The 20,300-nt window shown below is 40.1% G+C and overlaps 2 protein-coding genes and 1 long non-coding RNA gene across 4 annotated transcripts in view; 2 read left to right on the top strand and 1 right to left on the bottom strand.

Annotated features, from left to right (window-relative positions):
* Window positions 1-492: 492 nt before the first annotated feature.
* LOC146496434 (putative E3 ubiquitin-protein ligase UBR7) lies at window positions 493-4,636 on the bottom strand. Of its 2 annotated transcripts, none has more exons than XM_085142790.1 (12): window positions 4,511-4,636; window positions 3,424-3,541; window positions 2,984-3,117; window positions 2,848-2,908; window positions 2,657-2,752; window positions 2,517-2,570; window positions 2,321-2,426; window positions 2,108-2,235; window positions 1,188-1,382; window positions 920-1,076; window positions 750-811; window positions 493-670 (listed from the first exon to the last, which is right to left on the bottom strand). In XM_085142790.1, the coding sequence occupies exons 2-12, from the start codon at window positions 3,538-3,540 to the stop codon at window positions 587-589; spliced, it is 1,194 nt and encodes a 397-aa protein (XP_084998916.1). In that variant the 5' UTR covers window position 3,541; window positions 4,511-4,636; the 3' UTR covers window positions 493-586. The 2 variants fall into 2 exon arrangements, with proteins under 2 accessions (XP_084998916.1, XP_084998915.1); XM_085142789.1 differs by having other exon boundaries at window positions 3,424-3,703; window positions 4,511-4,586.
* Window positions 4,637-5,841: 1,205 nt separating this feature from the next.
* LOC146496432 (inositol-tetrakisphosphate 1-kinase-like) overlaps window positions 5,842-20,300 on the top strand; it is a 32,606-nt gene continuing 18,147 nt past the window's right edge. Inside the window, exons 1-4 of the mRNA XM_085142791.1 lie at window positions 5,842-6,088; window positions 6,579-6,730; window positions 11,413-11,437; window positions 19,792-19,917. Coding sequence (XP_084998917.1) covers window positions 6,636-6,730; window positions 11,413-11,437; window positions 19,792-19,917 — 246 coding nt within the window. The 5' untranslated portion in view covers window positions 5,842-6,088; window positions 6,579-6,635. The remainder of the gene's footprint in view (window positions 6,089-6,578; window positions 6,731-11,412; window positions 11,438-19,791; window positions 19,918-20,300) is intronic.
* Window positions 11,444-16,918, top strand: LOC146496433 (uncharacterized). Its single transcript, XR_014871100.1, has 2 exons — window positions 11,444-12,940; window positions 12,993-16,918. It is a non-coding gene; the product is annotated as an uncharacterized LOC146496433 (long non-coding RNA).

Here is a 20,300-nt window from a genome sequence, read left to right as displayed (position 1 = left end):
AAACATCATTAAAAGTTTCTTGAAAGGGGGGGGAACTCTTTCCATAATTTGCAGGAAATAACAGTCAGAAAGTAGATCTGGTTTTATAATATAAAATAAAAAGCTCCAATGCATGCTCTTGTTCAAGTTTTAGTTTACCTTACAGCAGATTTCTAGTACTTTTATTTTGAGCGATAGTCAGTATTTTCATCACAGTGAGTCTTTCACATGACATTTACAGACCGGTTTGTCTTAGCAGTGCAAGGATTATGGCATCAAATTCAGCCAAACTTACATACTTTCACACAATCATGTTCATTCAACATAAGCTCTGTATGTTCACAAATGTAATAGTGTGCAATATTTATGTGAGGTAAACTTTAATCACAATCTTTACAGTTGAGGCATCATCATAACGCAGTTATGACACAAACCTCAAACCTTCAAATAATAAAGTAAAAACTTGAAACTAAAACTTTTTTTTTTTACCCCCAACTTCAAACATCACATTGATTGCAGCAAAACGGTTTATTCAAGAGGAGGGTGACACATTCAGTCCAGACAGCCCGTGAACATGGCGTACGGTGGCATCAGAGTAGACACCTTGTTACTGATTTCCGTCGCTGGTTCTGCGTCTTTTTCTGGCCTGCAGCTCCTCAAAGAGTTGATGTACAGCTTCGACTGTGACTGTCTGATGTAGACACAGAAGTGTTAGGTCTGAGATTTGAGCAGAAGAAAAGATGTAACTCACATAGACATCCACTTCTCACCTTTCCTTCAGAGGCACACTGCTCTAAAAATTCACTGATTGAGGTCGTCAGCTCGTTGAAACCTGACGGAAGAACACAAGATTAATTAGTCCGCCGCATCAATGTGCCAGTGCTTCGAATTTCACTTTACGCAGGACAACTGACCCCGTGGCTTCCCTCCCTATCCTCACCGTAAATGACCTCCAGCTGCTGTACACGGTCCATCGAATTCATTAGCGCCATCAGTGGGTGCTGCCCGAAGGGCTCATGCAAGCCTCTCTTCTCATAGGCCAGAATAGTGTCAGACTGATCCAAGAGAAACTGCACCTCAGCAGCAACATAGGCCCTCTGAGGAAATGCGGCACACAGGGGACAGGCATTCAGAAACAGGAATAACTTGCAGCATTCTGGCTTTTGTGAGTCTACATTACAATCTTGGAGCTAGAAATTCTGGCTCACCTTGCAGCTCGTGCAGGTGCAAAGCTCAGCGCGCCAGCTGTAAGGCCAGAACACTGCTCCCTGTCTCAGCCTCTCTAGCCCGCGGGCCTGCAGCTCCTTCAGCTTGCACTCCACAATTTTCGTTGTAGCCATCGTAGGGCTGCCTGTCATCTCCTCGTGAGTTCGTTTGCCAGGGGAACTCCTGTTTACAGCTTCCTATGACACAAATGAGATGGGGTGAGTGACTGTATTATACAAGAAGCGCACAGGCACACCTGGGCTTGGTGAAACATCTCCGCTCATGCAGGAATGCAGACGCATCCTGGGGAAGTCTCAATGCGAGTGACGCGGTAAGATGGTTGGGCGATGAAAATCGCCAGTTTACAGTAAGCTAGCCTGTGAAGCCCGGCCAAAGTCATCTACAGAGCAGAGGAAGCTGTGCCTCATGGGTCATTTCTCCTCTAATTACCCCAGAGGAGAGGAAAGCACGATAACAGGAGCTGGTGCCTGCTGTCTGGCTCATATTCTGCTCATTACTCTCCAGCCCCACCTAGTGGCACACTGGCATTCAGAAAAGTTGGACAGTGTTGCTCCAAATGAGGTCACAAAATAGACAAAGGTAAAATATACTCCAGAACATAAATAAGAGAGTAACAAAGCAAAGCAAGTGGTAAACACAGCAAGATAGATTATGGATTCCTTTCAACTTAAATTATTTTTTGTTTTGTTTTTTATAATGTAATGTATGCATTATGAGAATAATAAGAATAACACAACTAAAAGAATAAACATGTAAACATAGATCTGAATTCAAATGCCATTGTTTGATTATAATTAAGTCAAATGTAAAGTAATGTTCTGCCCTCATTTTAACTTGCACAAAGCCATTTTTAGTTCTCCACTATCCCAGAATCCATGCAAACAGCAGAACCGTTTCTCACCTCTGGTTCTGTGCGCTCATCACTAGAGGACGGTTCCTCATCCTTTCTTTGACCAGCCTCACGGTCTTCCCCCTCAATGTCGACCTCTACTTCCTCTTCGGCATCACCCACTTGGATCACAGGCGGAACTAAATGGAAAAGATGAATTAATGATTATCTGAATTTTGCTGCTAAATGTCTGCCTAGTTAGCTACAGTCAAAAAGATTTGTTACCTGCGATGTGGGCAGCATACGTCCACAAGAAAGGAGCCTTGTTCATGCAGGCCTCACATACCATCTCTTGAAGCTCCTCGGGTTCAACCACAGGGCAGCCTAAGTGCTATTTAAGGCCGAAAATAAATAAATAAATAAAAGAGCAGAGGACTCACAGAAATGATAACATGCAGATCAAAAATCCTCTCAAGCTTACCCTGCTGTGAAACCAATCCTCACAGATGACGCACTGAATCATCTCGTCTTCATCCTGTTAAACAGATTTATTTATATATAGCCACAGATGACAGAGAAACAAGCAGCAGGGTTTAGGGTGAAAAAAAAAAAAAGACGGACCTGGTCATCTGTGTCTGGGTACGGCCGGTGACACGTGCAGTAGAACCCACTGAAGTTGTGATTGTAGCGATTTCTAACATTTTCCTCTTCTTTAACCTAAAAAGAAAGAGGGGGAATGAACAATTGAAACAACTGGAACGTATGGCACACGTGGCAAACACATCTGGGAGACGAGATTCAAAGCGTCTCACAGGATTTAGCTGGCAATGGAAGCCCCCAAACTTTCTGTTTCCACAATCACAGCGAAAATTTCTGCAAGAATAATAGAAATATTAGAAAACTGTGGGCCAAAAGCTGAATGCTCAGTCAACATAGAAAATTTTTTACCTTTTGGTATACAGTTCAAAGATTTCGTGTCCATCATGGCATTTATTGGCGCAGGCCAGACAAACCCCAGCAGGCTCTGCATCATTTGGAGTGCAAGTGTTGCAGGCAAACACCGCCTGTCTCTTCACATAACCCTGCAGAGCAACAACACAAGTGGCATCAACACACAGCATCAATTCACTAAATATTACTGATTTGACATGCGTAACAAAGAGAAAATGTGCTTTAACACAACAATACTTCCACCGTGCTTCTCATAGACATCGGTGACGAGAACCACACAGAAACTCAGCGGTGTAGATTGCAACATTTAACACAAAGAAAAACAAAACGCTTACAATGCACAGACTACACTACAATGCAGCATTTGGAAAAGGCTACTAGGCGTACAATGGGCGACACACAGGCTGCAGGGCTGCTGTGCAGGAAGCTTCTCCTACCTTGGAGTAAGAGCAGTTGTCTGGGTCGCTCCCAGCCAGCACACACAAAGCCTTCTCGAGCTCTTCTTCGCTGGTAAGAATATCATCAATATCCGAGTCGCCCTTGTTCGCTGCCATTCTGGGAAGTGAGGGTAAAGATGACTCCAACGTAAACAATGAAACACCGAAGACTGAGCAGCAGCTGCGGTAGCGCCACACTGTTGACAAACGACTGTTCCTGGCGGGAGTTTAGGCCGAGACCACGTGGAGGAAGTGACGCAAGATACCTATTCACGACCTGCTATTGTTTAAAATAAATAAATAAATATAATTTAAAAAAATAATTTAAAAAAATTAAACTCTACTGCACTTTCATTTTCAGTGGTTCCCTTAAAAATCTAGTAGTATTTTATTTATTATCATATATATGTTTTAAAGTACTTTTAAATAAAAATAAACACATTACAACGCAATAAGCAAAATAATAGTAACATATATAGAACAAAAACACCATCCAAAGATATTTTACTCATCTTACAAGCGGTAATCTATCTTTAATAATAAAATAGAGCTGATTTAGGAAACATTAGCTCATCCTTTATCAAAAAATTGAACGTTAGCTATTATAAGTGGCCCCTGATAATAAAAGAGATTCCGTTTCTGGTCTATTTCCGTTTGGGGGTTTACGAATTAATGGCTGTTGCACAAACAAGTACGACTGATTTTTATCTGTTTATTTTCTTTTTTACATATATATATATATATTTTTGTTTGGATCTAGCATCACAAAGGCTTTAAAAGGGCATATCAGGAGAAGATGTTTAAGTGTTAATTCGCCCAATATGTAAATAGACGAATTGCCTTAAATTTTGTCTGTAGACATAGGCAATGGTCATATTTCAATAACAGCTGGCGCATATTTCTCAAAATAGAAACAAGTTGTAAATTGGTGAGTGGTGTGAATTATCATAAAAAAAGGAAAACAAAAAAACTCTCCACTCCAGTGGAAACAATGGAAATGAACAGTGCTGGTCCCAAAGAAGGAGAGGCGAGGGAGCAAAAAAATAATAGAGCTCTCTGTAAGTTTAAAGAATATAATATACCCTACCCTTTTTTATGGTTTAGTCTGTGGTCTGTCCTCCTTCCAGCCACTTGAGCAGCGTCCGTTGTGTATTTTTGAAATAGTTTAGTTTTTGAAAACCTCGTAGAATTAAGAATTGTATCCAATTAGATTCTGGACAGTTTGGGTGCGTGGATTTAAATGGGTTTAATGGATGGGTTTAAAACAAAATAAAATCCAAACCCCTGCATGTGTGGCTATTCAAGCGATTAGCTGAACAGTATCTAATTTGGGGTGGCAAACAAATCCAGAGCATCGAAGAAATAACAGAGAAATTGGGAGTGGGGGAAATTGTTTGCAGGCGAAATATAGAGTTGAATATAGAGTTCAATCCATAATTAATAACATTTAAAAAATGTGAATAAAATAATGAACAAGACCTGGCATATAGCAAGTGCAATTAAGCCAAAACATGAGTATTAATATGCTACCTTTTTACTAACTGAAAGCCTATAGGAGCTGGATTTTTAACCTTTGGATCACCACGTGCAGGACTTCACAGTACTCCAAGAAAGACTTGATGAAAGCATAAGCAGCAAAAGAAAATCCCTTTAGGCACAAAGGCCAAATGTTTCTGTCCTCAGTGCTAGATGTTGTACCCAGTAGTCATCACAATAAAACTTCACTAAAATCATAAAAGTGTGTGATATTAAAAATAAATTGCAGATACACATGCAGAGGTGTTCGAGCACAAACACACGTGCCGTTGTTTCCTTCCTGTCTCTCTTGCACTCCCTCTAATGATCTTCATATTCCTTTTATCATTTTATAACACTGGCTGTGGCATTCCACAAATTCTGATTAATAAGATTTTGTTGTTGGTTGTCTTTGTGCCACTTGGATGGAAACCCCCAATCGCTGACTTTTAATTAGAGGCCTTTTCAGTTTTTGCGTTTAAGGATGGAGAAAACATGTTGGACGTTTCGATAGTTTTCCAACGGATGGCGCTAGTGTGACATGCTTCTCTTGTCTGTTCCTGGTCAAAAACACGAAGAGACGATGAATGTGGAGGGACGAGGTATAAGTATTAACACATCTCGTCATTTATTATTAGAAAGGCAAATCAACAGAACTTGTTCTAATTATTCAAATCATGAATTAACATTTGAGGGATTTGAAATGGGTTAATATGACGATAATATAGTAATAGTTAATAATAATATAGTTAAGGGACGTCTTTTCGTTAATTATCTTGTTACATTTTATAGATAAACAATGACTCGATTATTCTATATCATAGCAGGAAAGATAATCATTAGTGGAAGCAGGAAGGCGCGTGAAAGCAAGACGCGCTGTGATTCGACAGTCAGTCAGGCAGGGGTGGTGTTTTCCGAGGGGGTCGTGAAGGCGGCATCAGTCTCCTGGATCCTGGGTGTGTGCGGGCAGTCCAGTTCAGAGACTGAGAGAGAAAACACCAGCAACATCTCAACGTGAGCCCAGCGGTGCCTGTCATCTGTCACCGTGCTTGATACTCCTTCTCCAGCGAGCGGACTGAGAATGGGAAACTACGTGAGCTAGTTTCTGAAGAGGACGCAAATTCAAGGGGAACTGTGCTAAAACTGCCAGGTTAGTTAGCTCTCTATAGCCTCCCGATTTCAGCTTTATCTAGTTGAGGGAGTTGCCTTATTTTTTAGGTAACCAGTAGCTGTTTCCACTAACAATTCACTAATTTCTTATGTGCACGTAGTACGACTGTGTTCAGCCTGTAAAGCTAGGAAGCTAGCTTGCGTTTCCTAATTGCACGCCATCGGTTAGCTCTGGAGATTGTCACTACATAGCTAGCCAGCTAACGTTAGCAGTTGGGGTTAGCAAAAGGGGGTCAGTGTGTGGGATTCGCTGATGCTCAGCCAGATTCACTGTAATATTACGTTTGGAAACTATATCGTGCTAACCACAAGACCGTGAATATCCAAGAGACAGACTGGTAGAAGACGTCACTTATTGCTTTGGAGCAACGTATCAGTAACCGAGCAGTGAACTTAATTATTCCCCAGATTGCTCCCTGGTTGGCTGTTGTGACACTAACGTGTGGGGGGGTCTGTTCTCGTCTGTCCAGGTTGAGTCATTAGTTACACCATTTACCTGCAAAAAAAGGACCAGGGGCACAGTGGAAATGCAGACTTTCCTGAAAGGCCGGAGAGTCGGCTACTGGCTCAGCGAGAAGAAGATGAAGAAACTGAATTTCCAGGCCTTTGCTGATCTGTGCAGGTTCGTTAACTAACTCCAGTTTATTGTGTGCAGATGAAATGATTGAAGAACAGCCGTCAAACTACATGCATTCACATAGTTGGCACCTATGGTTAAGAAGTTATGTGACAATTCATGGAAACTTCCCCTTAAGGCTCTGTGACAAGGAGGACTCTTCTCACAGATTTAAGCCCTTAGGCACTTTTCACACAAACGTGCTCACCAAATGTCAGTGAGTGACATCCCTACTCATGCATGCTAAGCATTTAAGGTTGCTGATGTGGCCTGAAGCCGTTCTGCTAATCTTCTTTTCTGTTGTATTGTGAAGAAATGGGTTCCCCAAAGGATCAGGCACAAGTCTGTTTTGTGTATGTCCTGGTACAGTGCTTGTTGGTGCATGGTAAATGTGTAACAGGATAAGCTGACAAAACCAGTTTTATTATTAGGTCAGTTGGCTCAGAGCGTTAAACTTTAAAGAAGCTAAATGTGGTCAAAAAGAAAAAGTCTCTTCCTTATTATTAACGTATCTAAAAAGTAGCATTTGATGTTAAACTCTGACCACAATATCATTTTTTTTATCACATGTAGATGGAACAGTGCTAGCTCAGTCTGAGCTAGCTTTTGTCTCTGTTTATCAACAGAAAATAAACCTGTTCTTACCAAATGCATCGTCCTAACATGAATTTAGTCAAGGACGTATCTATTCGCTGGGGTAAGAATTTGCACAGATTCCCCCAGCCTTGACAGACGCATCTATGTGAGTGCTGTGTGCACACTATTTTGTTGTGTCTCTTATCCAGCTGAGTCAAGTGTTACACAAGCTGAAGGGCCTATATTTTCTTAGCAGATGTGAGCTCGTCCTTGCTGTTTTACAATAGGTGCTGTACAGTATATCAGATTGTCAAAGGGCATTAGGGCGAGACAGCCGCTTTATAGTCTCTCATTGCAACAGCTGCCTAGCTGCTGGTGATGCAGCAGTCTGACGTTTTCAGTACAGATACTGAAGTACAGTACTGGGTTTGGGTACCATTCGGATACAAGTGCTAATGGACTTGAGATTTTTCCACTAATATGAGCCCTGACTTAGACGTTGTTTCCCAACTTTATAAACAAAATTTTTTAGTAATAAATGAGAAAATACATTTAAAGCAAGGTCAAAAAAAAGAGGGAAAAAAGACAAAACTCTGTGCTTTTATTAGTTTCTGTCTTCTACTCTCAGTTCCATCCTGTAGGTGTCTTTTTCAGTGTGTGCAACTCCCCAGACGCTTCAGACAAGAGATAGGTGTCTTAATCAAGCAGACACAATTTGTTACCTTAGAATATTTGCAATAAAAAATTCCTTGCAACTGTTGGATCTCGCAGAGCAATATGAAAGGGTGAGAGAGAGAAGTTCTAGCTGGTTCACTGTGCCGTTCTTTGTTTTAGTAGGTATCATACTAGTTTCCAGTATAAGTATTTGGCTCGATGTGACCTTACCTACTTGCACTGTATGAGGGCTAGTTATCACATAGTAACATGTCTTGAAAATCTGAGAGAGGCTGGACAAAACAATGTTATCTCCAGTCCTGTGATTTTGCACACATGTGCCCCAGTAGATCAGATATGCTGATATGTTCCAGAAGGATTTTCACCTTTTCCAACAGTGTGTTGCCTCATAAAGCAACCTGATTGTGTCAGCACAGATTACCACACTGTAATCCACGAAACATTTTTAATCTCTACATAAAGCTCCGAGCATACCTCCCCTCCTCCCTGCATCCTGCTCACCACCTTCTTCCCTATGAGCTGGATATAGGTTTGTTCGATATGTTTGACACCAAGAGCTCTGGCTCAGCATTAAGAATTGGTCTTTGTGATGCATAGCCTTTGAAAACTGCAACAAATGGCACAGCAGATAACTGCAAATGAGCCACAAAGTGAATGTGGCTTGTATATGTTCACACATGACTACTTCTCCCTGTTAGTCAGGGAAACTTTTCTTTAAGTTCTCCTTTTCCTACTCCAGTCATGTAGCATAGAAAACAAATGTTATGAGGAAAGGAAGGATGGCACTAAGAAGTGCCATCCTTCCCTTATCTGAACTTTATCTTTATCTAAACTTTATCTGGACCTTGTGTTGTGCGTCTGAGTAAGTCTGTTCCAAATTAAAGAGACTTTATGCAATATTAAATTAATTTAATGACCCTTTGTGCTTAATTTTATGAAGTGCAATTTTTACTTGATGGTTTAAATTTATGTTTCCCTGCATCATTTATTATGAAAGATAAACCATGTGTCAGTGTTACTTTTAAACAGTGACTGGACAGAATTTCCCCTGTCATCATGTGGTAAGCAGCTGACATTGTGTGTGCATAATTGAAGAGTCTGTCCTGTCTCTTGCATCTGGACTTTGGGGTTCCTGCTGGTCAGAGCTAGTTGAGTTTATGTCCGCATGTCAGCTTGCACAGCAGTTGAGAGGCATCTTTTCAGTTGGCACACATGTCTGATGCTTTAAAAAGCAGCAACCCTGATTTTCATTAGATTATCTGAAAATATTATTTTCTCATTCTTCAGTTTCACCACAACTCTAATCTACATTATACTACAATATACTAATAATAACAAATGCAAGGAGTTTACTGAAATTGTTGGAAGACCTGGGATGAGCAGAAAAAGATAAACTAATAATTAATAACATGTATATTTAAAAGGTAAAAGGTCTCCAATTCAAGAGCAAGAAGAGAAGAGAGGAAGGGCCTCTAGTCTAAAAGTCTGTGCCAAATCAAATATGGGAACCCATCTGCTGTGGTGATCCCATGTGAGTAAGGGAGTAGTCGAAAGAAGCTTTGTATTTTTTGACTATAAAAAATCAGCTGCCTCTCCAGAATGTTCTTCATGCCGTTTAGCTCACAGAGTAGTTGGAGCAGAACATCAATTTCTGAATTTTCAAAATCGAGAGTAATTCATTTAATCTAGGTCTTAAACAGATAAGGGTTAAAAATAAATAAATACCGCAAAGTATAGCTGGCGGACCCACCTAAGTAAAGTCCCATGGAGTAAAATATAAACAGACAAATCTTGAATATCTTCATGGCCTATGTTTTCCCTTGGATAATAATTGGTACTTTTTAAAAATTATTTTTTTAAATGCTCAAAATACTTTTCTGTATGGTTAACTAGCTATGCATAAAATGTTATTTACTTTATGGTCACCATCTCATTTACACCCTTTGTCAACTTGGTAACTGCTAATGCCACACGATGTGCCTTAAATGCTAACCTTCCAGGTTTATAGATGTACAGTGTGCCTGTATCAAAGTGGTTGTGTATGTGTGTGTGAGAGAAAGGTTTCCCTTTCACTGTGTTGACTGTGTAACAATATAGCAGAGCAGAGGATCTCCATATCTCACGAAACTAAAGACCTCATTCACGTCGCATGAAACACACCAGCTGCAGTATTAAATATCCACATTGTTGTGAAGCGGTGAATGGTTGCACTGCTGTTACCATGGGACTGCAACCTCAAAAACTGCTTGCTTGGAAAGGATGAATTGGATGTAGTGTTAGGCTGGTGGTGTTCTCTTTGTGAATTCCCCCAACTAGGAGTCGCTGCATTAAGCATTGGAGTTTTTCCTGTTATGCTTTTCTGTGTAGAAACTCTTTGGCTAACTTTCTGTATTGACCTAGTAGGGTTTCGCCGAGCCAGCTGAACCAGGATTGTGCAAATGCCCTCTCTTCTGCTTTCTGTTTGGGCTGATGTTTTCCTCTCAGTGCAGGTGTTGGGACCGGCATACACCCAGCAAGTTTAAATGTGTAGTAGGTCTGTGGGTGGGCTTTAGTATTTCCATCATAATAATCTTACTTGCAGATAAATTTTGTGGCTAAATTAAGATAATGTTTCATTTATTTCCTATCTTTAGATGCAGATAGGCTTATGTGTCCCTGGTTCAGGCATCTTACTGTTCATGAAGTTAAACTGTTGGAGAGATATGAGTTTCTGTTTAATTCCTCTTATGGAGGGGAACTCCATTGATGTGAATTTACATAAAGATTTGTGTTAGATTAAAAGCTAGTGGTTCTCAAAAACCTTTTCAAAATTCACACCACGTGTACTACCAATTTTAATCTTTTTATTTGTATCATTAGCAATAAAAAAAAGTGGATTTAGTTGAATTTTAGTTAAGTAAAGTTTGGTGTGATGACATCAGCACACTCTTGTTTGTTTAGTTTTCCTTAGAACTTAGTATTTGGTTTGGGGGAAAATTATGGGGAAAAAACGGTTTCCACACCCCACCTGCAGTGGCTCAGCACCCCACAGTTGGAGAAACCACTGTTATGAAAGCAAGACAAGTCCGGACAAATGATTGAGAAACATGTCTTACATGGTGTAACACAAATGAAAAAAGAAATATTTAAAATCAGACCAATCTTACATCATTTAGCTGTGTATGTGTGCGAGCAAGCGTGCGCGTGTTTTGTTTTATTTATTTATTTTTAATTCTGCTTTTCACTTCCTTTCAGTCTTCTGCTCTGAACGTTTGAGCCTACGTCTGTACGACTCAAAGACAACAGAGGCATCTTCACCTACACTACATGATATACTTTTATATAACACGCCTTTAGCGTTTACGTCCTTAAATAAACAGCAATGTCTGTTTCTGAGCATTTTCATCTTATATCTTCTACAAATTAAAAAGTCTTTTTTTTTTTGTCCTTTTTTTCAGGAAAAGAGGAATAGAAGTTGTTCAGGTAAGAAGACCACACAGTTTGATTTTTTTTTTTGTGTGTGTGTGTGTTTTTTTTACTTCTTTAGTCATGTGTTTGTTTGTTTGTGCTGTGATACTTTTGAATCTCTGCTATTCATATTTGATGCCTGAAAGTCAATCCACCTACAACACTTTACATTTGATATATTTCTTTGGCCGATTACTAAATGCATAACCTCCTACAGACAGGATGTAGTTTTTTCACAGTCTTGCTTTTTTTGTATGTAAGCGTCATTGGTCACAGTATATCACAACAGCCCATGTTCCTTGTTAAGCTGTGATGAAAGTCATCCCAACTTGATATTTCAACACCTGACCTCAATTCGACTTGTTTGTCACAAGAGTCTATTTGGGCGAGCAGCTTCTCATGTTGGGAGTTTGTGTGGAGGGTTGAAACATTCAGATCCTCAGTTAAAAGTCATATCAGCAGAAATACTTTTATGATATAAAATTGCATAAATAGAAGAAGATACAGCTCTTTTCAGTGGGAGCTGTTGGAGTACCAAAATAAATACTAGTCTGCCTATAGTAATAATTTACCTCTGAGTGCTGAGCTATGTCCCAGTAAATACGGACCTCAGGGAAGGAAAAGCTGCTGTCATTAACGGCTCTTGCACAGCATACTATAGAGTGTAAGTAAGCATAGGCCATTCAGCAGCATAGTAACAATTGTCACTAAGTACTGGGAGCTCGGTGCACAACAGTATCTGTCACTTAGAGTGCTCTCTGAAATTAAAGAGGAAATTATCCTGCCTTTCTCTCAGCCTTTTACTTTGTTTCTTTTTATCTTGTGGGATTGGGTTTTGTTTTTTTTCTCCTTCACTTTGAGGTTATTTTTTTCCTCTCACTGTGCTGACAATATCAGCACACCCAGAAAGAGTCTTGTCCTGGGAATAGTCCCAAAGTAAGCAGGGCTTTGTTTCCCACTATGCATTCAGCCCCTCCTGGGAGACCGCAGATCCTCACAGGCCCAAAGTTAGGATGTACCCAGGGCTTGGAACGGTGCTGCTATCTTCTGTTACTGGTTCTTCTACAACTACCTGCTTTTCACTGTTGTGGGTTTTTTGTTTGTTTGTTTGTTTTTTCTCCTGACTTCTACATATCAGCATAAACTTGTTATTTTTAGCTGGGCTGTCACTGCCAGTCGAGACAGTTCAGTTTACTAACAGAGCCAGAAGTGTTTTTGAATGCACACCAATGATTTGGGTGGCTGCGCTGTGTCCGTTCCTGTCAGTGCCTGCAGTGTCGTGGCCACATCAGAAACAAAGATAACAGTATCCGTTGTCCTACTTTGGCCTTGTTGTACAAAGATTTAGTTTCCTATTGCACTAGTGAATTTGGAGCCTGGGGACTCTTATTTTCTAATCTATGATATGTTTTCTGATGTTTAGACCACTGGGATAGTGTGTATATATGGGGAAAGTCAAAACATAGGTCCGCGTTAAACTCAGTCTTTCTGGAGAGGATACAGGGAGACAGAAAGCAGGTAAACAAATTAGTCTTGAAGTTTTAATTGGTTTAGAGACTTAGAAAATTAGAGTAGTGGGAAGATTATTATTGTTTGGTCACTGTTTTAAGCTTTTAAGAAAGCATACAACTTTTGCTATTTTTGTGGCTGTCAAGTCAATTTAACCTTCTCTTGCTGCTTGGTGCATATTTTTATTTATTTTTTTGTCAGCCAGTGTAATCGGCTAACCTTGTTCCATGTGGTCTGACAGACAGGCTGGCACTTGTGCTATCAAGTCAACACTGGAAATCCAAGGCTAAATGAATCCTTTAGGCATAAAAACCTGTTGATTCATTGTCGATTTACAGCCTTAATGCACAATAAATTGCTTGTTTTCTATGTGCTGTATGTACGACTTTGATCAATCAGAAGTGTTTTAATGAAACCACCCAACAGCTTCTCAAGTAGAAACTTTTTTTTTTCGTCTTTTGTTATATCAGACTTGTGTATGTATGGCTTTTGGATAGTTTGTTGGACAAAAGAAGCGAAAAATCTTTTTAAGTTCAGGTCCCTACCAATAGTAAATGGGTAAATCACAGCCCCATTGTGATTGTTTTACAGACCAGTTGTTTTTTGTCTTGTTTTGTTGTTGTGTAGAAAAAAGCTCCAAAGTTGAAGTGACAGAGTTAATGAGGTGCACTTCCCGAGAGGTTGTATTCCCCAAGAGGTTGAAAGTGGTTATGACGTCACCTCGTGTGAACAGATCTTTGCTAAATCTGGCCACCCAAGGGACTTAATTTTATATTTCTGTTTTTAGTGTGGGAAACCCTTCTGTATGTATATGCGTCAGGACTGACGAAAGTGAAAAAGATTCCTTTGTCAGACTTTAATGATTTCTCCTCTAGGTTCTACCAAGGCTTACCTTTGCTGTACCCCTCATCCCTCTCATCTTTCCATTACCTCCCCTGTGCACGTTTTTGAAGCTCATCAATACTGACCCTTTAGCACTGAGTCTACAAGAGCCAATTTCCCCATGATCCCTACATTAGCTTGTGTATATCATGGATATGATGAGATTAACTCACCAGGGTTGTTCTCCTGAAAGCCAGTATTCTCTCTCAGAAAAAAGATTCTCAAATGATGAGTCATTATTTGAGTTGGCTGCCCAGAGAAACTTATCAAGTCGCTGTTTTTATTATCCTTAGTGCTTCAAAAATTTAAAGGTAATTTCCGGCATACTACGTTATCTCGTCCCCCAGTTTTTAATGTGACATGTGTGCAGTGTAGTGGGAGTTCAGGGGTGGTTGACAAATGATGTAGTCAATGGTCTGAATACAATGGACTGTGCAGTACCTCCTTTATCTTATCAGCTCTTGTCAGTGGGCTTGGTACAATTATGCTGATGCTTTATTTCTTCATCTCACCTGAAAACATCGTGACAGTTTGTTCATTTTCATCCTACATGACTTGGTCCGCCTTTTAAGGAAGTTACTTAAAGTTTTCGTAAGCTACCTACAAAAGCAGTAAAATCAGACCTGTCTAATGCTGGGTAACTTTTACTTACCAAAGCATTTATGTTGATCGTGTGATGAAAGGCAGTTCCTCAAAAGCTTTAATTGCACAATCAATTCAGCAGGGATAAGTCTTCTCTCTGTAAACTGCTGAGAAGAGAGCCATTAGCCTAATTAGCTCCCAGTTTGACCTTCCATACAGTTTTTATGTGGAGAATTTGGAGACTCACCTTTTATGTTAATCTTTTGCTGATGTGAGATATGTCTGGCAGCCACAGCTTGTCTTAGACTTGTGCATGCATGTTTTTTTTTTTTTTCTTTGTTGCACACTCACCCTAGCGTGCCATCATTGCAACATGGCATACAGAATAAATGATTTATCACATGTCTGTCTGTGCTCTGCACCTACTCTTTGGGTTTGCCTGACAACAAAGCAAAAGTCAGGTGTGATACAGCTGAACTAGAATGAGATCTCTAACAGACTAAGCAGAGGCATCGCCAAATAATGACTGTGGTCCTTATAATTTGTGTGCAGTGTACTTACTGATGAGCAAAGCACTCCACAAGCTTTGTCTTTGCTGTTTGCTTAAGATCATGAATGTTAGTTTCCCATAGGGGAGAGACTGGCCCCACAGCAGAGCTACATCAAAGCTGAAAATATGTTAGCCCTGACCTACCCTCTCCCTCCAGGACCCAGCCTTTTTTCTCTCCTGTCCGTCACCACTACGGCCCACTGCTACCTCTCAGTCCCAGAGGGACTTTGAAAACCATCAGCTGACATTTCTGCTTTTAGCATTCAGAAGGACATCAGTGACTTTACTGCTGGGTTCTGGGATAAGCTCTAAAGCAGGGTCGTTCTGTCAGTGCACAGGGAGGAGAGAGAGCTTCATCCTGTGTGATGTGTCTTTGCCAATGGGTGATGACCCCACAATCTAGAGTCCTGTTTTTGTGGCAGGGCCAGGCTGTGGATGGGCCCTCTGTGTGTCATATAAGCAGAAGATTAAAAGCAGTGCCTCAGTAGAGACAAATCCCCATCAGGCAGGCCCTGTCACACTGCCAGGTAGAGAAAAAAAAAAGGTGGTTCTTGCCACTGGCGTAGCCCTGTCATCACTGCTGCTCACAGCAGCTAGTGTTAAAGACTCAGTAGTTGTTTGACCACAGGTGACAACACATTTTATGAGTGACTTGCTAACACAGCATCGGTCAGGTCATGGCAGCATGTTTATGTGTTTTATACATCTGCCATATGCTTGCACCACAGTGTCTACGTGTCCTATGACTGCACGATTCCTGATAAACCTGCTGGATTGGCGCAAAGATAATTCAATAAAGCAGTGTTTGTTTTTGAAACCTTTTTTATTACAAATGCAGTCAGTTGTTAGATAATATGATCGATTGTCTTCCTGTTTCCATTGTATTTCACTTCATGAAACTGGTTGAGTGACTTTTGAATCCACTAGACACTAGTATGTAAAAACTGTACCAGCAATATTTATCAGAAAGCTTTTGCTCTCAGAGGTTTCTAGAGATCTCTTGACTTGGGGTGGGTGATATGATGATTGTAGGATTATGTACTCCTGTGATAATAATATGTTTAACATCTCGAGCTTAAAACAAAACTGGAATTTTGCCAAAGTCAGAGGTTCTGCTCTCCTTAATTTAATATGGTAACAGTAAAGTTACATATGCGATCATGTTCTGTACAGTTTCAACTATGTTGGTACATATTAAGCCTTCAGTTCATGTAGTTACAAACAACACAGATGCAGATTCACTTTTCAAGAATCAGTTCATGTTAACATGTTGCTGAAGGGTGTGAACTGAAGGGCGTGTTTCTACAGGCAGGAATGTTCAGTGCATTACAATGAAATTCAACAGTATTAAGATGGCCAGAGGAAGAAATGCCATGTTGATATAGGATAATGAGCTTTTAAAGAAATTCAGCTCAACTTGAAAAGCAGCATGGCGTGACATTTCTTTGCATGGTGGAATATTTTCTGCAGCCTGCATGATGTCTAGTATTCATTGTTCATGCTACACATATGAAAGTATTTCACACCACACTGAAATTAAAATATTTGCCATACTAACAAACTCCCACTCTATGCTAAGGAATATACAAACATGCATTCATGCGTAGTATGACATCCCATTTGTTGCTAAATAGATCTATAAAATGTAAAAATGTATACTATTGTGGGATTTGAATTAAATATTTGCCTAGGGCATTGAGAGTTTCAACATCTATATGGCCTATACAATGTTTATCCAAAGTTTCATCAAGCTTGGTCTCCTCGGTTACATACATGCATACTTATGCTATGATTGTTATAGTATGATTGCATTTTCCTCTGTGCAAAATGCTCTTTGTAAAGAACACAATATCTAAACCGATATACCACTCCTGTACAACTGATTTACCAGAGTTCGACCAAAAGTACTCAAGTTAGTAACTAACCATCACAACAATCATTAACCAGAAGATGTTGGCTCTGGAGGTGGCCTATCCTAAACCATCTGAAACTCTGTACAGTTTTACAGTTCTTGTATTGATCCACACCTGTGTGACTAAGGTGTAGTCACTCTCAGTTTGCATAATGTATGGATTGCACAAGGATATTGGGGATCTGCCCAACTCTAGCTTGTTTGGAAAGGTGTGGCTGCATTGTCTTTTGTCTGAGTTTGTCCGATTAGCCCATTAGCTGATTAGCTAATGAGCTAATCGTGCTTGCTAGTACTGTACCTTATACGATTTTTTTTTTTCCAGTACCATATTTTGCACATTCAAGAACTGATAATGTGCAAAGTTAAATGTGTAAGGGGTTACCTCAGATCAGACTTTCCCAAAGTGTGGGGCCCGCCCCCTAGGGGGGCGCAGAGCGATTGCAAGGGGGGGCGCGGGATGAAAAGGGGAAAAAAACAATGCTTGGACACTGCTAGCACGGGGTGCCTCCACAAACGCAAAGCAGGAGATGAAGCATTGCTGAATATGTTTCCAAACCAACTTCCTTCCAAGCCAAAGACTAGAAAATATGATGAAGCATATCTTTCCTTTGGCTTCACCTGCACAGGTGCGGAGGTAGGTCTCCCCTGTAGAATTGGTTTTCCCCTTCGTTGGGAGCAGCGCTGGGCTCTTCAAATCACGGTCAAACAGTATCCCACATTCTTGATTTTTAGTTCACAAACACTTGTTGTAATGACTACTCCTGACGTTTTGGAGATGTTAGCGCTTTATACAGTAAAGTTACAGTGGGATACGAATAATATCAGGCTGATCCTGCCACGATTTGTCCCCCCAGTTCAAATCACAGACAAACAGTATCCCACAGTTATTTATGTTTTTGAACCCATTTTGCACAGAGAGGCATTTTTTGAAAAATGTATTGATAGCAATGTTGAATATTATTACACAGGAAAAAACAACTACACGTAAAATAATGACACTGTGACGCCTCTGCCTTTCTAAATAGAGGGACAGTAACTGCGTGTGTGTAAGCGTGTAAAACCTGAAGATAGTCAGATTAACAGTATTTTGTCTCTATCTGCCATTCTGCAATTCATCTCATGTAAACAATAACGTGGCGCACAGCGTGACGTGAAAAAAGGCACATCCCTTTGACGTTGTGTGACAAACTCTGTATTCCTCGTCCACACGTTAACGCAAAAAAGGAGTTTTAAAAAATCTCAGTTTTTGGTGATTCGAAACACCGTTTATGTGTGGCCGAAACAGCTGCGTTTTCAAAAATATTTATTACATGTGTTAGAAAACACATTGCTGGGGTCTAGCCAGAGTTTTCTAATGATTAATGTGTATCAAAGCATGTCTTCACTCATCTAGGCCCCTTTCCTGGAGTTATTTTTCCTGCCCCGTCTTCACGTCACACATCAAAAGGACCTCTTTAAAAACTAACTGAAAACTGCAATCCTGACACCAAACTAACTGTCATAACTTTAAAAGTTGTTATCTCACATAGACCAAACTCTGTCATAACAGTCTAAACACAGCGACAGCCCCGTTGTGGTAATAATTTCATCATGTTCATGTTCACTCGACGCTGGTTGCTAAATTCTAGCATCTCTCCTCTGTCGCTTGTGATGTTGCTACATGCATGTGCTATGCTAACCTGCATATGCTTTATCAAACTTGGTGCCTTGTTTTGTCTACTTGTTAGCTACTTGGTCTCAGCAGACAGCTCTTTTCAACACCGTTAAACTTCAAACAAATGCTAATTTGGCTTTTTCTCAGAGGCTGTCGAATATGCTCAATGAGACTCGAGGTCTAGCCAGAGGGAGGCTGGAGTTTTCAAAGATGATGCCAGAAATAAATCCGGGTGTAATTCAAAGCAAAAAAACAAACTCTTGCTAATCCAAATTTAAAGCTGTAAATAAAGAGGTAGAACACTATGTAAAATCAGTCATTATGATGTTTTATAACCAAAAAGTCAGAAAATAAAATGTGTTTCCTAGACCAGAACGTACAGATTGAAGAGAGATTTCTGTCTTCTATTAGGAGATTAGGAGTGTAAATAAGCCTTAAAGTGACAGATTAATGACTTTCCAAATGTAGCCACCGTTTTCTTAAAAATAATTCATCATCCTTGTAAGAGGGAAGCAGTTAAGCATAAAAGAATGTGTTTTTCAGGATGAAACAAAATCTACCCACTGTTTACTTTGTATACTCTTCTTTTTTTCCCCCCCATTGTTCTATATGGTAGGAGTGATTTTGAATAACAGGCTAGTTCACTACAGCCATTATTCTGATTCATGAGTACATTAATTGCAACTATGTGTCTTTACCAGTACCACTTCATACCTGAAGCGATGCATCTACAAGTACATGAATATGTTGATTTTCTGTTTAGCGTGTATGCAAGAAGTAACTGATGTGAATAAATAGTGGGTTAAACAAAAGGAACCCAAAAGGTCAGGTAAAAATCCTATGACTTATTTACTAGCAGTAGGTCTTTGGAGATTTTGCAGGAAATGCGGGACACCGTGACTTAAGAACTCAACAAATTGCAGGATTGACTTGATGTTGACCTGGCATACTGCATGTGTGAAAGTGCTTATTTGTAACTGCTGTAGTGTTGGTTTTACACTTCCTTTCTCTGCAGCCAGAGACACAAAAATAACCCCCACACGCATAGCACTTAAAACCCTGACTAAAATCTAATGGGCCAAGAATCTATAATATTGCGTTAGTAAGTCACAGATTTTTCAAAGCAGTTGTGACTTTTTGATATTAACACCTGAGTTTTATAAAGATAAAATGTTTTTTTGTGTGTGTGTATGGTTGCTGATGGATATCCATTTCAAAAATGGCTAATAGATCCCAGACTGCACAATAATCTTTGACCTGTTTTACACTTCTGTCTTCAGCTGGACCTCAGCCAGCCTTTAGAGGACCAGGGACCCCTGGATGTCATCATCCACAAACTGACTGACCTTATCCTTGAGGCTGACCAGAATGATTCACAGGCTGTACTGTTGGTACAAAGAGTACAGGTATGCATCTGTCTGTCTTCCCACATATCCCTTCCTCCTCCCCATGTATTCACAAATAGAAAAACCAAAATTTAGGAGAGGACAAGGCCTAGAGAATGCTATTCACACTTTTGGCCTGTTCATTTGGACACACAACAATCTAAAGAAAATAGATATACACACACACACACACACACACACACACACACACACACACACACACACACACACACACACACACACACACACACACACACACACACACACACTTAAAAAAATTAATATACTGTATGTGTGGGAAACCGTCTAAGTTCATCCTTAACCTTGGGAATGGTAATAGTGTAGGTGCCATAATGAATAATCTCTACTAATAGATGGATAAAAAATACTGCAACTTCTTATTC

The sequence above is a fragment of the Neolamprologus multifasciatus genome, chromosome 19 (assembly GCF_963576455.1).
Source record: "Neolamprologus multifasciatus chromosome 19, fNeoMul1.2, whole genome shotgun sequence".
NCBI classification, from domain to species: domain Eukaryota; kingdom Metazoa; phylum Chordata; class Actinopteri; order Cichliformes; family Cichlidae; genus Neolamprologus; species Neolamprologus multifasciatus.
Note: the sequence above shows the minus strand (reverse complement) of the source record. Positions and strands in the feature narration are given on the sequence as shown.

Bases quoted from the DNA above. Each gene is read 5' to 3' on its own strand.
- LOC146496434 (XM_085142790.1), bottom strand. From the start codon at position 3,540: ATGGCAGCGAACAAGGGCGACTCGGATATTGATGATATTCTTACCAGC. The intron at 1,383-2,107 runs GTGAGAAACGGT...TTTGTGTCATAG, and splicing joins ATGAGCGCACAGAACCAGAG to GAAGCTGTAAACAGGAGTTC. The intron at 812-919 runs GTGAGGATAGGG...TTCTTCCGTCAG, and splicing joins GCAGCTGGAGGTCATTTACG to GTTTCAACGAGCTGACGACC.